We start from the raw sequence: 26905 nt of genomic DNA, 5'->3' as shown, positions 1-26905 counted from the left end.
TTTTTTCTAGAACCTATAGTATCTTAGTCAAAAATTAATCAATTGAATACTTGTTTCCTGAGTGCATTTGATTATTTAAATTTGCCTTTTTTATTTTCAAATTTATGCCAATTCAGGTTAAAAATTTAGTTCTTAAAATGGATATATCTCTAGAAGCACCAATCAACAAGCATTTTTTAAAAGTGCCTATTGCGTGCTTGGTACTATGCTAAGCTCTGAGGATATTTCATTTCAAAGAAATGAAAAAAAAACAAAGAAAAAAAAGCTCTCTCTGCTCTCAAGAGCTCACTCCAATGGGAGAGACAGCATGTTGTCAACTTGAGCAAAAAAAGATTTATACAGATAACAGAGAGAAAACACTAACATTAAGATTGATCAGGGAAGGTTTCTTGTAGAAGGTTTGGAATATGTCCGGGAACTTGAAGTAAGCCAGGACACAGAGATGAGGAGGAAATTCCAAGCATGGAGGAAAGCCAGTGGAAAATATACAGAGCCAAGAAATGGGGTTTGTTGTTTGAGGAGCAGCAAGGAGGCTGATGTCACTGGATCGCTGAATATGTGGCGGGAAGTAAGGTAGAAATACTCGAAAAGGTAGGAAAGGCATAGGTTTAGAAGAGTTGTGAATATCATACAAAGAATTTCATATTTAATCCTGGAGGTGATAGGGAGCCACTGGAATTTAATGCATAGAGAGGTGATATGATCAGATCTATCCTTTGGGAAGATCGGTTTGACAGCTGAGTGGAGAATATGCTGGAGAGAGACTTGAAGAAAGATCAACCAGAAGTCCAGGTACTAGGTGATGTACCAAGGAGGTGGCACTGTCAGTGGAGAGAAGAGAACATACAGATACTAGAAATAATATCAAGGCAGAAATGACATGACTTGGCAATGGATTGGATGGGATAGGGGATGTGAGAGAAAATAAAGATTTGAGAATAATACCTAAGATGATAAGCCTTGGTGTCTGGGAGGATGGGGTGGTACTCTCAACGGCAGGGAAATTAGGAAGAGGTGAGAGATGGGGTGGGGAGTAGAGATATCGAGTTTAGATTTGGACATGTGGAATTTAAGATGTCTATGGGACATCCAGTTCAAGATGTCCTATAGGCATTGAGAGATGTAAGATTGAAAGTTAGGAGAGAGGGTAGGGCTGGATAAATAGATCTGAGAATTATCACCACAGTGATGGTAATCAAACCTCATGGAGCTTATAACATCTAAATAGAACAAAATCCATGCATTTCTGAATTTAAGGTCCTCGAGGATAGGGTCTATTTTCTCTTTTTTGCCTGTTAATGTTCTTATACATAGTAGGTATTTAATAAATTCTTTTTAATTTGGATTAAATTGAATCCACAATGTCTGAAATACATATACGGACATGCCTCTTCAATCCAACTTCATATAACAGCCTGGACAATGGACATTTTTCATCCATTTTGATTTTCTGTCATGGATTGTTTGTCTGGTCTCATCTTGATAAGCATATATTTCACTGAGGAAGCCCTGTTTGGGAGCTTGAAGAGGGAACATAGTGTCATCCACAAATGAGAGTATCTAGAGAACTTTAGCATTAGTAGAGAATCTCTCTTTTTTTTAACTACTAAACAGGGTATCTTCAAGGATAGCAGCAAATAATTTGGAAGAGCACTTATTTTTTGTTTTATGCTTCTTTTGATGTGAATAATCAGAGGACCATTAAACAGCCTTGGTTGCATTTATTAAGAAATTGTATGCAATTTAAATGTGTCCAAGAAAGACTCCATATTGGAGGAGAATCTTCGAGGCTTCCTTCTGAGTCAAATGCAATTTTGTCTTGCAATTCACTAAAGTCAATGAGAACTAATACAATGAGAACCATAATTTTTAGACAACTTGTGACAATAAAGATATAGTCTACTATAGCATTTTCCTCTCCAAATCGTACCTATTTCTCATATTTTCATCAAGGATTCCCTCAGTATGTGTATAGATCAACATTACAATTAATAAATGGTTAGTAGGTGGTTTTCTTTCAAATACCTTTTGAAGATAATATATTCATTATTTTTTCTGGTAATGTAGGAATATTAGAACAAAGAATATAACAACATAGAATGTTAGAGTTGGATAGTATCTTTAGAATAAAGAATATTAGAATGTAGGGTATTTGTTTTTCACCAAAGTCCTGCTTGAATATTTACTTGCAGAATAGATGTGACCCTGGTTTCACAGCGACTTTGCCAGCAGAGCACAGCTTCCAGCCAGAAAGGTTTTGCATCCTTTTGTCTAAAAAGTAGTGTAATTAAATTCCAAAGAGCTTAACACCAGGTTAGCTACAGGGTGATAGTAAAATGGAAAGAGCAGTTGCTCTGGAGTCACAGGTTTGATTGCTGTAGTTCAGTGATTTTGGGAATGTCTGAGTCTGTGGCCCTATTTGGAGTTTTCTTGGCAAAGATACTCGAGTGGTTTGCCATTTCCTTCTCCAGCTCATTTTACAGATAAGGAAACTGAGGCAAACAGGATGAGATGACTTGCCCAGTGTCACACAATTACTAAATGTCTTAGGCTAGATTTGAACTCAGGTCTTTCTGACTCAGGCCCTGTGCTTTTTTGGGCAAATCATTGAATCTCTCTTGACCTCAGTTTTTTCATTTATAAAATTTTAGATGGTCTGTAAGTTCCCTTCTAGCTCTAAGTCATTCAACATTTTTGGATTTTAGTTTTCTCATCTGTAAACTGAGTGATACCAGAGAGCTTCTGAAATCCTTTTCAATTCTATATCTTTTATCCTGTGATGCATTTTTTTTGATGATGGACATTTTCTCAAAGGCATTTTGCCATGCTGAAGAGAGGCCATGGTTTACATAGGTGGAAAGGATATCAATACCAATAAAAATCACTGACCTTTTAAGTTTTGAATAAAAGCATTTTAGCTCTAGAATTGACCTGAGGCATTATCTATGGCATCCACCCCACCACTCATTTTACAGATAAAGAAACAGAAACAGAGAGAAGAAATGGCCTTACCAAGGAAGGTCACAAAACAATGCAGTGACCGATTCTGACCTAGAACCCAGATCTAAGGACTGTCAACATATGACTCATAGCTTCTTTGATGATAATATTTTAATAGCCTGTGAAGCTGTGCCAAAAGAATACTAATAGCACAAATGAATGCAATACTAAAGGATTTCTAAAAAGAAATCTGGCAAGCCCGGAAGTCATAGAGATCTCTTAAATAGTAATTATTATTTTATATTGATGTTTCGTTAAGATCTGCCTTTTTATAAAACTATACAAGGATTTTATTATTTTTTTATTCTTCTTAAATTTTAGTATAACCAGTTCAATTGGAAATGTTAAGTTTACATTTCAGATCCTGTTCTGCCACTTCCCTTGTAAAATGGAGAAGAAGAATTTTGCACAAATTTAATCCTGATATTTAGAGAAATAAGGATAGTAGCCCACTACAACTACCAATAAAACAAAACAACAAACCCAATCTTTTCTGTTGGAGAGGTTGACAAAGATCTGTTCACCTAAAACTAGTCTAATCACTTTATTTAACTTGGTTTGCAGGTATCCATGGGATGCCTATTTTTGAATTGTCTGGGCCAACATTAATCACTTGATCTTTCCATTTGCCTTATCTATACAACAGCAATTCAGTTCTACAAACATTGAGTGTGCACTGTGTATGGAACACCATGAGGAATGAAAGGTTAAGAGAACACATAGTCTCTGCCTTCATTGAGCTTATCATTTAGTATTAGGACTAATCACTCTAGTACTATGTATGTCATGTTATCATTGTGAGAAAGTAAACGTTTTTTAAACCTTAAAACACTACATAAATGTAAGCTAGTATTTGTATTATAATGGAACTGAGACAGAGGGAGAGAGAGAGAATGACTTATTCGAGATCACATAATTCAGTGCTCTGCTTAGCTTCTTTTATTATGCACCCCCAACTCGATAGGTGGCTGAAGTCAATTTTATAGAATAATTTGGTGTCACCATAAAAGCTGTATATCATCCTATCTCTATCACAAGTGTCTTCAGAACACTGACTATGGGCCACCCAGTTAATCCAGCTACTTGTCTTTTGTCTCTTCTAGAAATGTCAGGAACAGCAGCAGACATCTCCTTGGTACACTGGCGACAGCAGTGGCTAGAAAATGGCACCCTCTATTTCCATGTCTCCATGGGCAGTGCTGGGCAGCTGTCAAGGGCCACTCCTCCCACTCTCCAAGAGCCTTCAGAGATTGTGGATGAGCAGATGCATATCCTGCATATTTCTGTGATGGTGAGTTACTGAGGAAGGAGGGAGGGAAACCTCCGGGAGTCAGTAAGTCAGACGGCTTGTTGCCATAAGTTGTTTATTGGGAGGTAGGGTGGAGAGGTGGGACTTCCATACTTGCTGATGGTAAAATGGCTCTACTTTGTGAGGGAATGCGCTTTTGATAAGCCAAAAGTCATTTGAGTTTTTTGATATCATTTGGGCCGATATAGAGCTAGCAATCGCCTATCAATGGTGACAAACTAATGTATTTCATACAGTAAATTAAAAGCCTTCTAATGTCCTAGCTTTTTGGCTGAGGTCAATAGAGGGACCTGTTTATCATCTGACATGTCCTATTCGGAGTTTATAACCTGTCCTGGCAATACACTTGGTGCTTTAATGGAATTTCGCAGAATCAGGGAACATCAGAGTTGGAAAAGAACTTAGAACCCTTTGAATGCTAGAACACAGAACATAGAATTGGGAGAGAACTTATAGTTATGACATATAACTCACAATATTAGCATCCGTAAGATAGCAGAAAGTCAAAGTTTAGGGAATCATAGATTTAGAGCTGGAAGGGACCTGAGAAATGATCAATTCTGACCCCTTTATTTTACACATGGGAAAACCTGAGGCACAGAGGTGTTCAGTGACTTTCTAAGGGGTAATAAAAACTAGTAAGTATGAGGCTAAATTAGAACCCAAGTTTTCTTGACTGAAAGCCTAGTCTGCTATCCATTCTACCATGCTCTCTCTAAGTTGAAAGGAACCATCTGGCTTTTCTTATCTTCACTGATCCATGAATTTCATCTTCCTTGATCTATCACACTTTTCAGGAAATAATATTTGTTTCATAGATCCAGACTTCATTGGTCTGCCAAAATGATCTGAGCTCAGATGATAGCCTTCCTTAGAATGGATCATATCACCTATATTTCACTTAGGATCAAAAATTCAAGGTACGTAAAGGAGTTCAATGTGTTTGGGAAGCTATTTGATAATGCCATTTTACCTTTCAAAATATTTTACCATATGTCATCCCAGGAGATTCTCAAAATCAACCTCAGTTGGCTGTTGTCTCCTTTTCTGAAATGAGCAAAATTAGGCACAGAGAGGTCAAGTGATTTATGAAGGGTACTTCAGCACAGGAACCCAGGTTTCAAGACCCCTTAACCTATGTTCTTGCTGTGTTCTCAGTTCTTATCTTTAAATCCTCTAGATTTAAGTGTTTGGGTTTGGTCTGAGACAGGGAATGTGTGCATTTTCTTTTAGAAATACTCACTCCCCAGTCAGACAGTAAGTTTAATTTTGGGCTTAAAGTATGCAGATCATGTGAGGGAACAAATCAACATCCTTTGTGTTATTTAAGAAGTATATATGATAGAGTTGTGTATGTGAGTAGCATATATATAATACACATATGCCTATGTATCTAGATTTATCTACGTATATAATATATTCCACAGCACAACCTACGTTTGTACATATACAAATATATACATATACATATATACTCACACACATATATATGTATGTATATGTGTGTATTTTTACACCACATGATGCAGTTAAGCTTTAAGCCAAATGAAAGAGTATATGTTACATAACATTAATATAAGTATATGATATCACAATGAATGTTGAACCACGCACACAAAAATGACTATCGTGTGTTTTTTTTCAGATATAGGCTAGATAAATAGGAGTGGGGTAAGGAAGGGAATGTAGATTATGTGTTCTCGATTTTCCCCTCTGATTCTGAGATTTCATCTTGGGGTCAGAAATGAAAATTGGAACTCAGCAGGAGCTTCAGGTCACTGAGATTCACTGTTGATTTTCTCTCTGAACAGGGTTAGTTATGTGTACAGCTAATAAACAGGTGAAGTTGCGTTCTGGTACTTTCCTTCTTGAACTTCAAACGTACAGTAGACAGCACTAGACCAGGACTCAGGAAGAGCTGAGTTCGAATCTATCTCAGACACATAAGAACCGTGTGTTCCTGGGCAAGTCAGTTAACCTTTGTCTGCCTCATTTTCCTTATCTGTAAAATGGAGATAATAATAGCACTTACCTCCCAGGATTGTTGTCAGGATCAAATGAGGTAATATTTGTCAAGTGCTTAATAAATGTTTATTTTCCTTCCTTTCCCTTTCTCCCATTGCTACTTTCCTTTCAGTGTCTTCTCTTCCACTCCCATCCTAATCCCTAAGGCCACCAGTGCCCTCTCCCTTCCTTTTTTCCCAATCAGGATTTTTTACTATAGCTCCTGTCTTTTCAATTAACCTCTTTCATCAAAATTTACCTGTTGTATATCCTAGCTCCTCTGGCCCCAAGCAGTATGATATAATGAGAATCAATATAATATAATAAAGTAGAAAGAAGACTGGACTGGCAGTCAACAGGCCTAGGTTATTTCTAATCTTGCTCTTGTAACTAACTTACCATGTGACTGGGCAATTTAGTTCTCCGGGTTCCATTTCCTCATCTGAAAAATTATGGGTTTGTAATTAGATGGTTTCTAGGGTCCCTTCCAGCTCTAATATTCTATATCCCAACATTCTATGACTTTATTATTTATATCTCACATACTTATTAAAGGACTTGAGGCATCTTGCACTTAATTAAAGATGAAATATAACATGTTCAAATATAAAGCAGAATGAAAACCATCCAAAGGAAGCAGACGGAATAGATGTTTTCAGGCACCTAAAAATAGTTCCCAAGTATCACTTCAGCTGATGAAGCGATGAGATTACAGCCTTTGGGCAATGAATCCGTTTCTAAATCAGGGTAACTATACGTGTTTTCTCAGGTTCCTCACCTTGGTAGAGTGATGGGAAGAGTGAGATCCCACCCCTGATAAAACTTTGTTGGCTTTGACAACATCACTGTTGTTAATACTACAACTTCTGTCACATGACTGACAAAGTCAACCCAGTTAATGCCATGCTGGATCAGCCCCCACTACTGTTCTTTTCAGCTTTGGTTCTATTACCACACAAAGGAATTGAGTGCAGCTGTCATGGACTGAGCAAACAACTATGTGCAGCTGGTCCAATGTACAATGCTGGCCTCTCTTATTCTAGGGATGCTGGCAATTAACGAAAGTACAGAAGAGTAGAACTTTTGGTCTTATCCTTGTTAGAATTCTTTGCTCTATTTCTGTGGTATAGATATTTCTCTGGGAAGAAACAAGAACCAAGGAGTCAAGTCAAGACTATTTGATCTAGAACATGATGGATTCTGGGGAATCTGTCTCTGGGTACTTCTGTGTTCCTAATGTGGTTCCATGAAAAGAGTGCTGTATTTCTGAGTCAGAGAATCTGAGTTCAAATTTCTATTCATTTTCTTTGGACAGATCATTGAACCTCTCTTGACCTCAGTTTTGTATTTATGAAATTCTAGATGGTCTGTAAGGTCCTTTCCAGCTCTAAATCTATGATCATTTGACCAACTCTATTATATATTTCCCTGGGTAAATCATATATTTTGACCAAGCTGCTTCAAGATTTAGATGCAGAGCACACTTGGATGGGTCTAGACATGATAAACTGTGTTATAAGGTCAGTGATAGCTGTGTCCCTTTCAAAAGCCCTTTGAGTTAATAATGAAAAAATGCATTTAAAGCTAGGAAGACTAGGATGCCATTTGGTCCAGTCCTGTCAAACAGAAGCCAACAGAGGTTAAGTGACTTGTCCAAAGCCATGCATAGAGTAAATATAAAAGCTTTGACTTGAACCTAGGTCCTCTGAATCTTAGTTCAGTGTTGTGTTGCCTGTACCCCACTGCCTCTCTGCTTTTCGGGGCTTCTCTGTGTTAAAGGTCTCAGTACCTTGATAAGCAATGATCTGGACATCAAGCTTGGAGATTAAAAACAGGAAAAGCACTCTTCTCTCCCTTTGACAGCCACACCATCACTACAAACATGAAACAATCCTAAGCTATTGGAGTGGAACCAGAGTGGATATTTAGGACTTGTTGGGTTGACAGTAGAGGATTTTTAATGTCAAGGCCAGATGCATCACATTGCATTATTAATATCCAGAAGGGAAGAATCTGGTGCCTAATCAATTCCCCAAGCAAATTTGAGAAGTCATGTGGTCCAATGCCATCATGATATAAATGAGAAAACAGGGGCTAAGGGAGAGTAAGTGACCTCCCCAAGGTCACCAAACTCCAATCCTCAGACTTGGTGTCTAACACGCTCTCTTCTCTAAAGCCCTATGTTTCTATGTATGATGCTCTAGAAGAAGACCTAGAGGAAGGTCTCTGGCAACTTGGGTGAATCATCTATGGAGGATTTGGAGCAGGATTCAGTGCAGGGTAAGAATCCATGTACAGGATTGGATGAGAAGACAGGTATGGGGTGTAATCTGATGGAGGGAATACCTGCATCCCTGAAATCATTGGTCATTGAAGAAAATACTTTTTAAAGCCCTGTCTTCTGCAGTCCCTTACCTTGTGACCCTAGGCAAGTCACTTCCCTTTTCTGAGCCTCAGTTACTTCATTTATAAAATGAGAATGATGATGCTTGAACTACTTGTTTCTCAGAATTGAAAATGCTTGGCAAATCAGAGTACCATAGTAGAAAGCTGGATATGTAGGTTTGTATATTTTTGTGTAAGAGAAATACACAGACAAGAGTTCATGATATCAACTAGCAAACCCTAAAAAGAACCAGAGAGGGATGAATTAAGGGGTATGAAGATCAGAGTAGTCTGGGAGAGAAGGCATAGACATCTGCCTGCAGAGAGGGAATCTCACTGAGTTCTAAGACAGTTTCTGGAAGGCCTTAGGTCCCCTGCAGGCAGGTTTCTTGGGAGAAAAGAAGGGGAAGGCAGAAATGCTGCAGTGCAGAACCAAATGGAGGAAAAAGGGGGAATGAGAAGGCAAGGGAGCCCTGGAGATGCTGCAGTGCAGAGTTGAGCAGGGGAGCAAAGTCTGTGCACGTGTACACAGACATGCATGGGCAGGTATTAGAAGGAGAAAAGAGAAGCAGGGCCCAACTCATTCTCCCTGCAAGCACTTTCCTCCCTTCCCCTGATGGCTTTCTTGTCACATCTCCTTTTCAATATGCCTTTTCATTGGTATTCTCTTGGGGTTTAGATCTCATTACAATGCCAATGTATACATGTATGTGTGTCTATGCATATATATATATATATATATGTTTGTGTGTATAGAGATAGAGACTATAGAGTCTATATACATACAGACTACATATAATGTAAGCACAAACTATATAAATATATACATATAATATATTATATGTATAATATATTATATGTATATATTTATATAGTTTGTGCTTACATTATATGTTAATATATGAGAGGGGAGAAAAAGGTGAGAGAGGGAGGGACGGAGGGAGGGAGGGAGGGAGAGAGAGAGAGAGAGAGAGAGAGAGAGAGAGAGAGAGAGTGAGTGAGTCTGTTCCCTTTCTTGTAAAGCTCCAGACAGGGCCAGCCATTTGTAAGATCATGATATCAGCAAAGTTGATTCTTGTAATGTAGACTTTCACATCCCCTTCAATGGCCCTGTGAATTTTTTAATCTCCACTTCTATCCCACCTGGTCATTCTGATGCCTCAGTCCCTACATATCAAGAAGAAAAACATCTGATAAACTCATCCCCATAACATTGGGTGCTATATATTGTCTTCCCAGAGGGAATTATGATTAAAGAAACAAGATAATAATGCCCATTCAGGTTTTTGCTCCAATGAAGCCCTTCTCTGATGCCTCTTCGTGGTGTAAAGAAAATTTTCGATTCTTAAAGACCATAGGAGCAGAATACAAACATTGGCAGCTCTACCAGTTCAAAAGACTTTAAATACAAAATCAATGATGGACTGCATGTCTGCTGTCCAAATACCATTCTAGCACAGTGTGGGAGGGAAGGATTTTTTGGCTAAAGCAACTCGTGAAGACTGTGCACTAAATTGCCAAGGGGTGGTCATCTAAATCAGTAGATAGAAGCATCATCTACACTAATGGAATCACTGATGCTTGAAGTATTGATGTCAAAATGTTAAACCATCTAGGTAGACAGTGCAAGTATTTTATCTCTATTTTTAGATGAGAAAACTGAGGCTCAAGGAAGTTAAGGAACTAAGGTACCTGAACATGGTTTTACAGCTTTATTGCAGCCTTTACTTGAAAGAAGGCTGCAGTTTGGGACAGTTTTTGAGGCATCATGGTAATACATAAGTGTTCATCCAACCATAGGACATAAGGCAAGGCTTGGCTGGTACTATATAGTTGGGAGTAGCAAAGTTGGAATTAGATGATCATTCCTCTCCCAACTCTACTCCCTAATTCTCCAGACTTTACCGATGTGCCTCAGCTGCTTTGTTATCCTGGAAGATCCGTCTGCCTTTGTGGACCTATTCTCCCATTGGTGAATTGCTCCTAAAATAACCATTTTGAAGAAGGGTACAGACCAGCCATCCTTCACTCCTCTCCCAAGTACCTTCAACTACAAGTGTCCCCCCCCCTCTGCTTGCCATGGATCTCGTTAATAGAAGAAGGCCTGGGGTGAAGGGGCATCACCCTGAAGCAAAGAAATAAAAGCCCACATACTAGAAGTAGGAAATAAGGCAAGAGCAAGAAGGAACTAATGGTAACTCAATGCATTTCCAGAAAGCCACTGCCCACGGGTTCCTCACATCCCCTCAGCTTTAGAAGATTGATCCCAGGATATTGGCTGAAGATAAAGAAGCAGTCAACCTAGAGTCAGGAAGACTTGAGTTCAGTTCTAGCCTCCAATATTTATTAGTTGTATGACCCTGGGCAAGTCACATGACTTCTGTTTGCCTCAGTTACCTCATCTGTAATATGAGAACAATAATAGTACCTATCTCACAGGGCTATTGTGAAAATGATGGAATAGTATTTTGTAAAGCTCTTTGCAAACGTTAAAGTGCTACATAAAATGCTTATTGTTATAATTTTAACTATTATTGTTACAGATGATATTAATCAAGTGCTCCGAGGGTTATAAAGTGATTTAAATGCAGTATCCTTTGATCTTCACACCAGCTCTGTGAGGTATGCAGTATGTGAGGCAATAATTATCATCCCCACTTTGCAGATGAAGTAACTGAGGTTCAGTAACAGAGGTCTCATGACTGGCCCAAAGTCGTAAAGCCATTACTCAGCAGAGCCAACCTTCAAACTGAGCTCTCTGGACTCTGAAGTCCAGCTTTTTCTTTTATGATGTGGTTGCCTCCTTTACGTCCTCTTAGATACGGAAGCTTGGAGAAAAAGATGTAGTGGGCTATGATAAGCATTCAGGGGAAAGTTATAGGGCTGTGCTGCAATACAGGTGCTGGGTACAATGTAACTGCATTTATATCACTGGGGTAACCATCCCTTCTGTAAAGCCATGGATACAGTCTAACAATTACCCAATTCTAACTTCCACCACTAATGTTCCCCAGCTCAAGGGCATCTTTAATAGCAAAATAATACTTGTGTTTTTTTTCTTCCTTCTGTTTTTTTCCTAATCTCTCCCCAATGAGACATAACATTAATTACCGCAGTTAACAGAAATTCTGTCTCCACTACTGCTGACACCCTCTTCATCTTGGCTGAAGCTTCCCAGAGTCATCTCCCCAATGAAAAGGTTTTTTTTAATATATGCAAATTTATTATTTTACTTATTTACCTCCCCCCTCCTTCTTTTTCACTGTTGCAACTTGAAAAGAATCAATATTGTGTGTGTGTGCGTGCATGCACTGTTTTCATAATCTAGCTGTCATTTAGGGCTAATTGTGTTGTTTCCTCTTGTGTGGAAGTAAATCTTATCTGTTTTGGATTAAAATTCAATGAAGGTCATAGCAGCTCGAAAACTTACCAGGCTGCTGCAATTAATGTTCGTTTGGCTTTGATAAATTGGAACGCTCCCCACAATAGGACTGGAGTGGATTTCCGAAGCCATAATTCTTCCATTAACTCAATGATTCCACACATGATGGAGGGCCTTGTCGCTGTTCTGTTTGTCATCTGTCACTTCAAGGATCCAGGCATATGCCTGATATGATTTATCATGATTATGTAGCCTGCTTGTGTCAAAACATTTAAAACTGCTAATTATTCTTGCCCCTGTAAATTGCTGAATTAAACAAAATGTGAGGTTGTTTTTCCTGCCCCCCCCCCCACTCCCAAGCCCTATGGTTCCATTATCTAGGCTATTATAAATTCCTTCCAAAGGCTGTGTGGAAATGCTTGCTTTGAGAACCATGCTTAATTATTCACTTGCTCATTCAGCACACACTTATTGGGCATCTATCGTATGACCAAACCTGTGTGTAGTCACTGTTGGGAGACACACAGAAGTGATGTGGGCAGACGAATGAAAGAGCACTGATCTTGGAGACCTTAGTCCCAGTTCTGACACTTAATACCCATGAAGCCTTGAGCAAGTAACCTCATCTCTTTGTTTCACTTACTCATCTGTAATATGGGATAATGATATTGGTATTTCCTACCTCATAGGGTATTGTAAGACTCAAGCAAGATAATAAAGCAGGATGGACAAGATGGCTAGAGTGATGGACTTGAGTTTAGGAAGACAAATTCAAATCCAGACTCTTATACTTTCTAACTATGTGACCATTGGCAAATCACTTAACGAATCTGAGCTTCACCATTCTTGTTTGTAAACTATAGGTATCAACTTTAATGCCTATGTCTTGGGATTAACTCAAAATAATATATGCAAACTACTTGGCAAACTAAGTATCATATGTAAGTCAATTTCTATTATTACTGTTATGCTTTGTAAAAAAGAACATTCTATAAAGGTTAGCTATGAGTGGCAACATGGTGTAGAGGCAAACCTTGAGGTTAGGAAGACCTGGGTTCCATTTCTGCCTCTGATATATATGAGGTTTGTGACCCTGGGCAAATCATTTAACTCCTGAATCTCCCTTCCCCTTTCCTCCCCCATACTTCTCTAGACAACTCTAAGATAATGATGTCACGTGTTACTGAAGAACTGACAGTCTCTATTGGTAAAGGGAATATCCACACTGGGAGTTCCCAACACTGACATTCACAGATCTGGGCCAAAAATAGAAGTGGGGAATCAATATTATATAGAAGATCCTTTCGCGACCCTCAAGTACCTCAAAGTTTCGTCTCACAATTTTTATTCACACATACATATTATAGAAAGTAACAGAACAGTTTAGAATTACTTAGTGGTAGTTGTGGGTGTTGTTGTTATGAAGTATATGTACAATAGCAGTGGCTTTAAAAAAGAGATTAGTCTGAGGGGAGGAGGTGGGGAAGACTTCGCAAAGGAAGTGGGACTTATTCTTTAGGGGATGGCTAAGAAGATGACACAAGCACATTCTTTAAAGTATAGTAAACAAACAAACAAAAACATGGGTCTTGAGTCAGAAAATTTGAATTTAAGTCTTGGCCCCAAGACCATGGGAAAGTTATCTGATCTTTTGAGACTCAATTTCCTCTCCTGTAAAAATGAAGACATTAACGCCTATAGTGCCTAACATGGAGGAATCATGCTTGCAGACCTGAAAGTGCTTAGAAGTGTGAATTTTGTTTGGAGTGTGAGTGTGGGGGGAAATAACTTGAATAAAGTGAAAGAGTAAGAGGACAACCTTAGTAGGGGATATTGAAGAGACTAATCTGCCTAGGGCAGTGGGGCTATGACAAGTGAAAATAGGATATATGTTTGGGGAAGTGTAATGGGGCCATATGTCTCTGGACTGCATTTGGTTGGGCATATTCATTAATTATCCAAGGATAATCAGTTCTTTGGGAGCCCTGTTAAATACAAGACAAGTTTAATAAGAGTTAACAGTTGGTAGAGTTGTGAACAGATTCCACCATTCTGGAGAGCAATTTGGAACTGTACCCAAAGGGCAATCAAACTGTGCATACCCTTTGATCTAGCAATACCACTTTTATGCCTGTATCATACAGAAGGGAAAAGGACCACATATACAAAAATATTTATAGCAACTCTTTTGTGGTGGCAAAGAATTGGATGTTGGGGGGATGTCCATCAATTGGGGAATGACTGAGCAAGTTGTGTTATATGAATGTAATTTAATGATATTGTGCTATAAGAAACGAGGAGCAGGCAGGAACCTGGAAAGACTTACATGAACTGATACAAAGGGAAGTGAGCAGAACCAGGAGAGCATTGTGTAGTGTTCAGCTTTGAATTGATTTAGCTCTTCTCAGCAATACAATGGTCCCAGACAATTCCAAAAATCTCATGATGGAAAATTCTATCCACATCCAGAGAAAGAACTGGTGGAGTCTGAATGCAGATGAAAGCATACTATTTTCACTTTCTTTATTTTTAGTGGTTTTTTTCCCTTTTTGTTCTGTTTCTTCTTTTACAACACGACTAATATAGAATTTTTTACATGATTGCACAAATATAACTTATATCAAACTGCTTACCGTCTTGGGAGGGAGAAGGGAAGGAGGGAGGGAAGAAACTTGAAATTCAAAAATTTATAAAAGTTAATGTTAAAAATTGTCTTTACGAGCAATTGGAAAAAATAAAATACTATTAAAAGAAGAAGAGTTAACAGTGTAACATGGCAGGTAATACAGATGACATAGATAGTGTCCAGAATAAGGGAAGTGATAAGCCCCTGTTCTCTGTTGTGGTAAGAGCACGCTTAGAATATTGCATTCAACTCTAGATGCCATCTTTCAGGAAGGATATGAACTGGACTTTATTTAGAGGAAGACAGGAAGGGTGAGGAGAGTACAGACTAAGCAATATAGTTGAGGCAATTGGGGATATTTAGCTTAGATCAGAGAATATCTTAGGAAGGGAGCACTGCTAATGCTAACAAGCATTACAAAGTTTGTAATGAGCAAGAGGTATCTGGTTTTTGTTTTATTTTTAGCCTGCCCCTGCAAGGGTAGAAATATTAGCAATGGATGAAAATTTCAGGAAAAAATGGCTTCAATTTAAGGAAGGAGATGTTTTAAAACAATTAAAAAAATAACATATAGAGATCATGTAGCCCAGGGGTGGGGAATCTGAGGCTGTGAGGCCACATGTGGCCTTCTAGGTCCTCAGTTGAGGCTTTGACTGAGTCCAAGTTTTACAGAACAAAACCTTTTATTAAGGGGTCCTGCTTGAGGACCTATAGGGCCGCATGTGGCTTCAAGGCTACGGGTTCCCCTGATCTAATCTTCACACAGAAACTGTAGTCCATTCTGCTAAGTGACTTTCCAAAGTCCCATACAAAGTAGCAGAGCTCAGATTTTGATTTGGGGTCTCTGTCTCCACATCCAGTACTCTTTTCACAAGAAAAGTACTTCCAGTTATCCAGAAGTATCTAAGAAGGTAGGGAGCCCCCCATGCCTAGAAGTCTTCTGGTAGAAGCTGCATGGCCACTCACTTCTCTGGTGTGTTATAGTGGGGATTTATTTGTTGTATAGATTGAACTAGATTAGATGGCCCACTGAGGGTTGAATAAAAGGAATGAGCAAAAAAAATCATTTATGAAGTACTTACTAAATGTAAAGTAAGATAGTCTCTACTCAACATCAAACCATCAACAAGCATTATTTGTAATGGGGATAAACTAGATGCATTCCCAATAAGATCAGGGGTGAAACAAGGATGTCCATTATCACCCCTATTATTCAATTTGGTTCTAGAAACATTAGCTGTAGCAATAAGAGAAGAAAAAGAAATTGAAGGAATTAGAATAGGAAAAGAAGAAACTAAATTATCACTTTTTGCAGATGATATGATGATTTATCTAGAGAATCCTAGAGAATCAAGTAAAAAACTACTTGAAATAATAAACAACTTTAGCAAAGTTGCAGGATATAAAATAAACCCACATAAATCCTCAGCATTCCTATACATTACTGACAAAGCCCAACAGCAAGAGATAGAAAGAGAAATTCCATTCAAAGTTACTGAAGGCACTATAAAATATTTGGGAGTCTATTTGCCAAGACAAACCCAGGGCCTATATGAACATAACTATGAAACACTTTTCACGCGAATAAAATCAGATCTAAATAAATGGAGAAATATCACTTGCTCATGGTTAGGCCCAGCTAATATAATAAAAATGACAATTCTACCTAAATTAATCTATCTATTCAGTGCCATACCAATCGAACTACCAAAATTTTTTTTTACTGAGCTGGACAAAATAATAACAAAATTCATTTGGAAAAACAAGAGGTCTAGAGTATCTAGGATATTAATGAAAAGACATGCTAGGGGTGGTGGTTTAGCCACACCAGATATTAAACTGTACTACACAGCAGCAGTCATCAAAACTGCCTGGTACTGGTTAAGAAACAGGGGTGTGGATCAGTGGAATAGGATAGGTACACAAGTAGGTGAAATCAACAAGTTTAGCAATCTACTCTTTGATAAACCCAAAGAAGCCAGTTTCTGGGCTAATAATTCACTATTTCACAAAAACTGTTGGGAAAATTGGAAAATGGTAGGGCAAAAACTGGGCATAGACCAATATCTTACACCATATACCAAAATAAAGTCAAAATGGGTTCATGATTTAGGAGTAAAAGTTGATACTCTAAGTAATTTGGGAAAGCAAGGAATAGTTTACTTATCAGATTTGTGGAAAAGTAAAGAATTCATGACCCAACAAGAGATAGAGAGCATTACAAAATGCAAAATGGATAATTTTGATTATGTCAAATTGAAATGTTTTTGTACAAAAAAAGCCAATGCAACAAGAATTAGGAGGGAAGCAGAAAATTGGGAGAAAATCTTTGCAACTAGTATCTCTGATAAAGGCCTCATTTCTAAAATATACAGGGAGCTAAGCCAAATATATAGGAATACAAGCCATTCCCCAATTGAGAAATGGTCAAAGGATATGAACAGGCAGTTTTCAGAGGAAGAAATTAAAGCTATCTACAGGCATATGGAAAAATGCTCTGGATCGCTGCTGATTAGAGAAATGCAAATCAAAACAACTCTTAGATACCACATCTCTCCTGTCAGATTGGCTAAAATAACAAATCAGGAGAATGATAAATGCTGGAAAGGATGTGGGGAAATTGGAACATTGTTGCATTGCTGGTGGAGTTGCGAGCTGATCCAGCCATTTTGGAGGGCAGTGTGGAACTATGCCCAAAGGGCTATAGAAATGTTCATACCCTTTGACCCAGTAATACCACTTCTAGGGTTGTATCCCAAAGAAATCACGCAAGCGGGAAAAGGACCCATATGTACAAGAATATTTATAGCAGCTCTCTTTGTGGTAGCCAAGAATTGGAAAGCAAAGGGATGCCCATCAATTGGGGAATGGCTGAACAAGCTGTGGTATATGAAGGTGATGGAATACTATTGTGCCATAAGAAATGGGGATGATGCAGACTTCATAACAACCTGGAAAAACCTACACGACATAATGCTGAGTGAGCGGAGCAGAGCCAGGAGAACGTTGTGCACAGCCACAGATATGTGGATTCCGTGAGGACCAACCCTGACATACTGCGCTTCTCTCAGCAACCTAAAGGGGCAAGGACAACTCCAGGGGACTCACGATGGAGAGTGCTATCTTCATTCAGAGAAAGAACTGCGAAGTTTGAATACAGATTGAGGCGCACTACATGCTGGCCTTTTTTGCTTCTTTTTTGTTTTTGTTTTTGGGTTTTTTTTTGGTTCTGTTTCTTCTTTCTCATGATTCATTCCATTGGTCAAAATTCTTCTCCACGACTTGACTAGAGCATAAATTAATTCAATGCGAAGTTATACATGACAGTTATATGAGACTTCATGCCGTCTTGGGGAAGGAGGGGGGAGGGAGGGGAGAAAAACTGGAACTCAAAACTATGTAGAACCGTGTGTGGTAAACTAAAAATAAATAAAGGAAAAAAAAATTAAAAAAAAAAGATAGTCTCTACTCTCAACAAGCTTACATTCTAATGGAGAAGACAACAATATGGAAAATCAGATGGGAAAATCTCATTGTCCTTCAGTTGTCAGAGTAAAGCAGATGGTAATGATTCTTATGTAATGGCATTTCCAAGAAAAATCATATCGTTTTCTGATGTTGAACCATTTGATGGTGCCAATGACTTTGGTGACAAGAACATTCTTTTCTGCATCTTTGGTAGCACCTTCAGGAGTAGTTGCCAGACTGCATCTCCATAAAGGTTGCTTTCCAGGATGATGGCTAAGGGCCCTAGGCTGGAAGCAAGGCTATTTGATAGGCTCTTAAGTTCAGAGTTTTGGGCTGACTGCATCATAGTCTGAGGCTAGAGAGTAAACAAGGTAATGGTGGTGATTCGACTTGCCTGGCACAAGCTGCTTCCTATCTCTCCCTCAGGGAGTCTTGCTACTTCAGCTAGGCTGGCCAGCATGCTATATGAGTAACAGTTGGTTAGTGGTTAGCGGTTGGTGGGAATGGGTGACCCATTCTCCACAGGGTTCCCTGAATCATGGCTGTGGGGGCTGAACTGGAAGTGAGACCTGTGATTTTGAGTGAGAGGAGAGGTACTGCCACTCCCAAGTCTGTACTTGTATGCGTGTTGATGGGAGTTGGTAAGCAGTTGTTGCTGTTGTAAGGAAAGTGGGTCTTTTCTTCACAATGATCTCTTCCCTCAGTGGTGGCTATGAGTGCTGGGGTGAGAGCAGGTTTGGTGCTTTGGATGTGGGTAAGCAAGTAGAACTCTATTATTCCTAAGGTGCTTTGGTTCAAGATTCTGATTTGTCTCCTCCAAAGTCTGAGGGGAGATGGGGCTAAAGGTGGTGGTGGTGGTGCTGCTCTGACTTGCCTGGCACATGCTTGCTCCCTGTCTCTCCCTCAGGGTGTCTTGCTGCTTCGACTGGGCTAGCTTGCCTATCTTATGGTTCCTTCCATTTCTCAAATTCTGCAAATCTGTGGGATTCCTCTTCAGTGTTATAGAGAAAATTTTATTTCAAAGTCTGCTCTCTCTCTTCACTCGCCTGAATATTCATTTAGATAATAAGCTAATTAGAGTGAATGAGTTCCAAGGACCCTGAGATCCTGTGCTCTTATAAGCCAGGATTTGGTAGTTTGTGTTTTTGTTATGATATTCAGAATCTCCACATGACTGAGCCTGCAACCCCAAAGATGATATATTGGATATGAGAAACTCCCAGGACCATTTTCTAATAGTTAAGCATTTACAATTTAACATTCAATGAGAATGTCTCCGTGTGGATTCTGTCCCTTCATTCCTGCTCAGAAGAGACAATGGGAAGAGGAAGGATTGCTCCAGAGACGGGATTCAGCTAATTGCTGTAGGTAGGAGAACAAAATGAAGAGATGTATCAAGGAAGGGAAGAGAAAAGGGAAACTTTAAAGAGATTCCTGAATGTAGTTTGACTGATTACTTGGTCTGCTCAGGTGTTCTGGCTTAGGTTGAGAAGGGGATCTAGGGAACCACCAGCTTGCCTAAACTCCCTGAGGCCAAAAACTCAGAATGGGGAACTTTGAAGGTTAGAGAATGGTTGCCCCAGGCTGACACATGTCTGACAAGGCAGTTTGCTATGAGCTAAGTCTGTGAGGTAGTTACTAAGAAACAGCCAACACAGTATTTAGCTGGAATGATAAAAGTCTACTATGCAGGACAAGGAAGATTTTGAATCCCCTATACTCAGCCCTATCCAGACTACATAAGGTCCAATTCTGGGCCTGGTCTTTTTCAGAGGGAGACTGAAAAAGTGGAAGCAGGGTGGGGTGATCTGGATGGTGATGTTAACTGCAATCAATAGAAAACAGTTGAAAGACCCTGGGTGTGTTTACTTGGAACAAAGATGACTTGAGGTAAGCACTAATTGCTGCTTGTAAACATTCAAAGGATTGTAAATGTAGACAAGTGCTCTTATTCTGAATAGCTTTCAGAAGATGGGTTGAGGACCAATGGGCTAAAGTTACACTGGGTCAGTTTCAGTCAGGGGTGGGGAACCTGTGGCCATATGTGGCCCTCTAGGTCCTCAAGGATGGCCCTTTGACTGAATCCAAACTTCACTGAACAAATCCCCTTAATAAAAGGTTTTGTTCTGTAAAACGTGAACTCAGTTAAAAGGCTGCATCCAAGTATCTTAGAAGGCCACAGGTTCCCCACCCCTGTATCTAGCTCAAAATAAAAAAGGGTGGGGGAAGGAACCTATATATAATATATTAGCTGTTTCATGCACAATCTTTTCTTTCCTAATGTGTACATAGATGGGGATTTTGGCATTAAGCATAGAATTTTAAAAAGAAAAAATATTCTAAAAATTGAAACTCTAAAATTACTATTAATAAAAATTTAAATTAAGGCAACTCAGAAGTTTTACTTAATACCTATTAGATGAGCAGCAACAAAAGAAAAATGGCAAATGTTAATGCCAACTAATCTAAAAACAATGTGGAAATTTATCTTCCAAATCACTAAACTATGCATATATTTAATTCAAAAATATTACTAGACATCTATACCCCAAAAAGTCAAAGGCAGAAGGAAAAGTCACATATGTACAAAAATATTGTAAGTAGCACTTCTTGGTATAGCAAATGACTGGAAATAAAATGTGCGCCCCTCAATTGGCGTATGACTGATGAGATGGTGATATGTAAATGTAATAGAGTATTGATTGTGTCCTATAAAGTAATGAGTATGAAAAATTCAGAAAAACTTTGGAAGAATTGCTTCTAGAGCTCAGTAAAGTGATGCTTGGGTTTTACTGAGACAGCTTAGCTGCTTTCATCACAGGAGCCAGATTAAGCAGGTGACTTTGTTTTTAAGTGAGCTTTTGAGTCAAGGTTGGCCTCCTCTGGCTTCTCCAGATATGGCTCCATCCCACCCTACATTGAACTGAGGCAGCTCATTCTTGATGGACATCGGGGACACTCCTTAGACATTCTGGATGGTAGACAATGATTTAGACATAATCTCCTGAGAAAACTTTCTGCCCCTTGTAGGAATCTTTTTGTCTTCTCCAATGGTACCCTATGAAAAATGAGACAATGAAGAGGGAATGGCATCTGTGTCATCATTTCTGTACCAGGAGGTCAACTAGATTCATAAACCATGTGTCTGGCAGGCACAGCTTTGTTTAGGAATTAATTAGGAGAGGGAAAAGATTGCTGCTCTGGCAGATTATAGTCTCACAAAGCTCTAAAAAACCAGATGGATTTTAAACAAATACTTTCTACACTCTTTTACCATCTCTTTAAAGATACCACTGGGAGTTGGCTGACTTGTTGCTTTTCCTAGGCTAGGTAATGGGAGTGATCAAGAGGTATAAGCACCCAGAAAATGGATCAGAAGAAAAGGAATACATATGGATAGATTTTTCATTATACTTCTCTATAACTTTAGACATATTCCTTTCTCTTTTTTGTTACAAAATGTTTATACCATCTGTGAAATGGGATGACTACTAAAAAGTCTTCCTTTTCCATATACTAAGATGGGGGTGATGATTCATTAGAATATTTTTATAAAGGAGACAGAAGTATTTTGAAAAAAATATTCTTGATCCATGGAAGACCTCTTCAAAGGGTAAATATTTATATTTTTATGAACCACGCACAGACTCCATTCAAAGTTGTCTGGAGAGTTAATTGCCAATAAGGAATGCTGTCTTTCTATATTGGTATTGCAATTTGGTTCCATTTCTGTCCTGATCTGGAATGTAACCCAATTTGAGGGCCCCTATGCTTTCCAGGGAGACCTTGGGAGAATGTGTGATAGGGATGATGAATTGTGGCGTAAAGGGAATAATGGCATGGGCCAACACCTAGGACTATAGAACTGAAAAGGCCTTTGGGACATGGAATGAGGAGGAGCCAAGATGGCAGGTTAGGGGCAGCCATCCAGCTGAACTCTCCCAAAATTCCCCTCCACATGTGGGAGGGGATGAGGGAAAAATAGTTATACTAATGGACTGCTGGAGTAGTGAACTGGTCCAACCTTTCTGGACACAATTTGGAGCTAAGCCCAAAGGACTATAAAACTGTACATACCCTTTGACCCAGCAATACTACTACCAAGACTGTAGGCCAAACAAATCAGAGGAAAAAAAGAAAAGGACCCATATGTACAGAAATATTTAGATCAGATCTTTTGTGGTGACAAAGTATGATAAATCGAGAGAATGCCCATCAACTGGGGAATGGATGAACAAGTTGTGGCATTTCATTGTGATGGAGTACTATTGTACTCTAAGAAATGATAAAGGTGAGGTAGTTTCAGAAAAAAGAAATGTGTGAAGACATATATGAACTGATACAATGTGAAATGAGAAGAACCAGGAGATCACTGTGAAACAGTAACATTACTGTGATAATAATCATCAGCTGGAAATGACTTGGCTACTCTTATCAACACAGTGATCTAAGCCAATTCCAAATCCTCAGAGAGGGAACTGAAACTCTGAATGCTAATTGAATGATATTTTTTCACTTTTTTCCTTTTTTTAAATACAGCTAACATGGAAATGTTTTGCATGATTTCACGTGTATTATTGATATATTTCTCGCTGTCTCAGTGGGTGAAGACAGGGGGTGGGAGAGAGGGAGAGAATTTGAAGATCAAAATTTAAAAAGAAAAGAATTTTAAAAATAAATATATATTTTAAAAGAACATAGAATGATCATAGAATGTTGGAGCTAAAAGGAATATTAGAACAGATGATATCAAAGTCTCAAAACATACTGTGTTAGAGCTGGAAATGATTGCAGAATTGAAAGTTTAAAAGCAACTTAGAGATCCTTTAGTTCAACACCCTGTCCTTACAGATGGTAACTGGGGCTCAGAGTAGCAAAAGCTCTTGTCCAGCATTATAAAGGTAAATAGCGGATAAACAGAGATGAAAACTGTTAAGTCTGTGCTCTTTTACTATACTATGAAGCTCTTATTAAGAGAATTTGCTACTCCAGGAGGTAAAGGGTTCTTCCTCACTTGAAGTCTTCAGGCAGAGGTTATATGATCACTTGCCAAGGGTGCTATTGAAAGAATTTTTGTGCAAATCCAGGTGCATCTCAGTGACATCTGAGGTCCCTCTAACCCTGAGAATCTGCGAATATCGATCATCCCCATCTCTGCAACAACAGCAGTTCACTTTATGGCTTGGGCATTCTGCCTGGTACTTGAGTTCACTTCTCAGCTAGTTTCATAAAAAAGCTCCCCAACTTTGTTTTGGGGGTGATAAAGTGTTCCTAAGAATAATGCTAAGGGAAAACTGGCATTAAGTGTAATTAAATATGTACTACTGCATTTAGAGAATACATTTTTTGGATTTGTCTTTAAAGTGTCATTCTTGTAACAAAGACACCTGTTATGCTAATGACTGTGTGTTAGCGTCTCTACTGGAGGCCTTGATGTTTTCTTTGCAGAGCTACTGTGAATACATTATACCCCATGTAGCACTCAGTAGTTGAATATTTTTTTCTCCTCTCTCTTTCAAATATATGCACCTTGAATTCTCAATTTAGCCTTCGTAATGAACCACCTGCTTCCTTTTGGGCTCGTATTGGAGATAGCCACCCTATAGGGAGGAAGTGTAGCACAGTGGAAAGGACAGTGACTTGAAAGTCAGGAGAAATGAGAGTCAGACCCTGGCTATGTGAAAAGGGGCAAGTCACCTTTCACCTCAAATGTCAAATGAGGAGGTTGAAGTGGATGATCTCGAAGCTTTTCTTCCAGCTCTAACTTTCTGTATTCCAAGGTATCCATCTAAGAAAAAAAATCAAAAGTGTTTCCTTGGTACAACACTGAAGCTAGGCCTGGGTCTGCAGTGGAGTGTATCAGCTAGAGAGGGTAGTGACTTCCAGGCCATCCTTGCTGACCTAATCTAGAGACTGGTTATCTTAATTGACATTGTCATGGCAATGGCAGCAGGCCGGTCAGAAGTTGCTGGAGAGGGAGACTTTTTCAAATCTATTACAGAACATTTGATGTGGCAGAAAGACAGGAGGGCAAAACCTGCCCATTTTCCCTGATGTCATTGCAGAACACAACTATTTTAGGGTTCTGTGGAAAATATAAGCTTATCTGTAACCTTGGAAATTTCTTATTCCCTCTCCCTTTTCCCTGATAATTAATCAATAAGCAATCATTTATTGAGTACCTACTATGTGTCAGGTGCTGTTTCTTGGATATAAAGTTGTGAAGAAAATACTTCTTGTCCTTAGCAATTTCATATACTATGGGCAAGAAACAAATACATAGAAAATTAAATATAAAACACATGCATGTAATATGTATACCTATTTGAATATGATTTATTTATTTAAATGTATTTGAATTACATTTATTTCAATCATAGCTATATCTATTTCCATACATTTCCCTTAACAACTAGAGGAATCGTGATTGCCTACCTCTAGAAGGTTGCACTTGAACTGTAATCTGAAAGAAGTAGGAATTCCACATTGCAGAAGTGATAAGGAAGTATATTTCAGGTATGGAGAAAAGCCTGAAGAAAGGCACAGATATAAGAACTGAAATGGCCACCACAAGCAACACCAAGCTGGCTAATTTGTCTGAAATATAGTGTGGTAAAGTAAAAAAAAATGTTTAATAATCCCAGAAAGGCATAATAGAGTCAGATTATGAAGAGTTTTAATATCAAACAATGGAGCTTATATTTCACTTTAAATAGAAGGGGGCTATTAAAGCTTCCTTTCCAAGGGAGTGATGAGACCTTACTTGAGCTTTTGGGTAAGGGAGAGACTGGAGTCTGGTAAACCAATTAGCAATAATTTAGGTGAGAGATGAAAAAGCCCTGAAGTAGGGTGGTGGCCCTGTGAGGAGAGGGAAGAAGATGGATGGAAGATATATGGTGGAGGCAGAATCAACAAGACTGGGCAACTAATTGCATGTGAAATGTCAAGGAAAATGAAGTCTCCAGGATAACTCCAAGGTTGAGAAACTGAATGAATGGAAGGATAGTGGTGCCCTCAACACAAACAGGGTAGTTACATAGAAGGGATTGTTTGGAGAGAGGAATGGAAATGTTGAATTTGAGATGCTGTTGGGACATCCAGTTGGAAATATTCACAATGCAAATAGTATTGTAGGATTAGTATTTAAGAAAGGTGTTAAAGCAACCACAGATATATGGATTCTGTGAGGACCAACCCTGACATACTTCACTCTTCTCAGCAACGTAAGGTGCAAGGACAACTCCAGGGGACTCGCGATGGAGAATGCTATCTTTATCCAGAGAAAGAACTGTGAAGTTTGAATGCAGATTGAGGCACACTTCATGCTCGCCTTTTTTCTTCTCTTTTGTTTTTGTTTTTGGGTTTTTTTTTTTGGTTCTGTCTCTTCTTTCTCATGATTCACCCCATTGGTCATAATTCTTTTCCACAACTTGACTAGTGTATAAATTAATTCAGTGCAAAGTTATACATGGTAGTTATATGAGATTCCATGCCATCTTGGGGAGAGAGGGGGAAGGGAGGGGGGAAAATCTGGATCTCAAAATTATGTAGAACTGTGTGTTGTAAACTAAAAATAAAAAAAAATTAGTAAAAAAATTAATTAAAAAAAAAGAAAGGTGTTCAAGGTAGATATATAAATCTGGGAGTCATCTGTATGTGTAATAATAATTGAACTCATGTGGACTAATTAAAAAAACCAATAAAAAGAATGTGGAAGAAGTAGAGGGCTAAAGAAAAAAGCCCTGGAGTACATTCACATAGTTGGGAAGAGATACTGATACAACAAAGGAGACCTAGAAGAAGTAGCCAGAGAGGTAGGAGGAGAATCAGAAATGAGCTTAAAAACCTAGTGAGAAGATAAGGTTAAAGAGGAGGGAATACTTATCAGTATCTAAAGCTAGAAGTCAAAAGGGGGCAGCTAAGTGGCACAGTGGATACAGCTCTGGCCCTGATGTCAGGAGGACCTGAATTCAAATCCAGCCCCAGACACTCACTAGCTGTGTGACCTTGAGCAAGTCACTTAACTCTGCCTCCAAAAAAATTATAAAGACTGGGAAAAGGGTTTTGGATTTGCCAAATACATCAGTAGCAATTTTACAAAAAGCAGTTCTAGTTGGGTGGTAAGTTTGGAGGCCTCAGTATAATGGGTCAAGGAGTGAATGTGTAGCAAAAATTGGAGGTTGTGACTGTAGACAGCTTTTTTTCTAGGACTTTTGCCTGTGAATGTATAAGGGAGTCATCTTTGACAGATCACTTGTCTGGGGCAATGTCTGATCAGAGTTATAAGAGAAGCAATTGCTGAGTTAAGTCTTCTCAGAGTTCTATTCTGAGATAGTACTTCCTCATTTTAATTTGGAAAATTATAGAAAAGTGGAGAAAATAGAGAACATGACTTGCTTCAGTGATTCGCATATGAGGAATTGAAGAACTGGAGAAGTTTTAGGTTAATGTTTGTGGAAATATGGATACCAGGGAGGAGCAGAGGGAGGGAGAGAATTTGGAACCCCAAATTATAAAGAACAAATGTTAAAAACTTCTATTTGAATGTAGTTGAGAAAAAATAAAAACAGGGAAATGCAGGTGCCAGGAGTATTTTATTATCGTGTGATAGATTTAATTAACATAGTTATAGATAGGAGGTGAACATTCGCTTACTAACCATAAGCTAAGATGGGATCATTCACAGAAAGAACCTAAATACTGCACTAAAAATAAGGATATAGGAGAGGAA

General features: G+C 38.7%; 1 protein-coding gene across 1 annotated transcript in view; it reads left to right on the top strand.

Annotated features, from left to right (window-relative positions):
• Window positions 1-26905, top strand: part of ASTN2 (astrotactin 2) — a 1142502-nt gene that overhangs the window by 160652 nt on the left and 954945 nt on the right. Inside the window, exon 2 of the mRNA XM_036751653.1 lies at window positions 4104-4291. Coding sequence (XP_036607548.1) covers window positions 4104-4291 — 188 coding nt within the window. The remainder of the gene's footprint in view (window positions 1-4103; window positions 4292-26905) is intronic.

Source organism: Trichosurus vulpecula, chromosome 3 (genome assembly GCF_011100635.1).
Source record: "Trichosurus vulpecula isolate mTriVul1 chromosome 3, mTriVul1.pri, whole genome shotgun sequence".
Taxonomy (NCBI): domain Eukaryota; kingdom Metazoa; phylum Chordata; class Mammalia; order Diprotodontia; family Phalangeridae; genus Trichosurus; species Trichosurus vulpecula.
The sequence above is the reverse complement of the archived record's forward strand: the minus strand, read 5'-3'. Positions and strand labels throughout refer to the sequence as shown.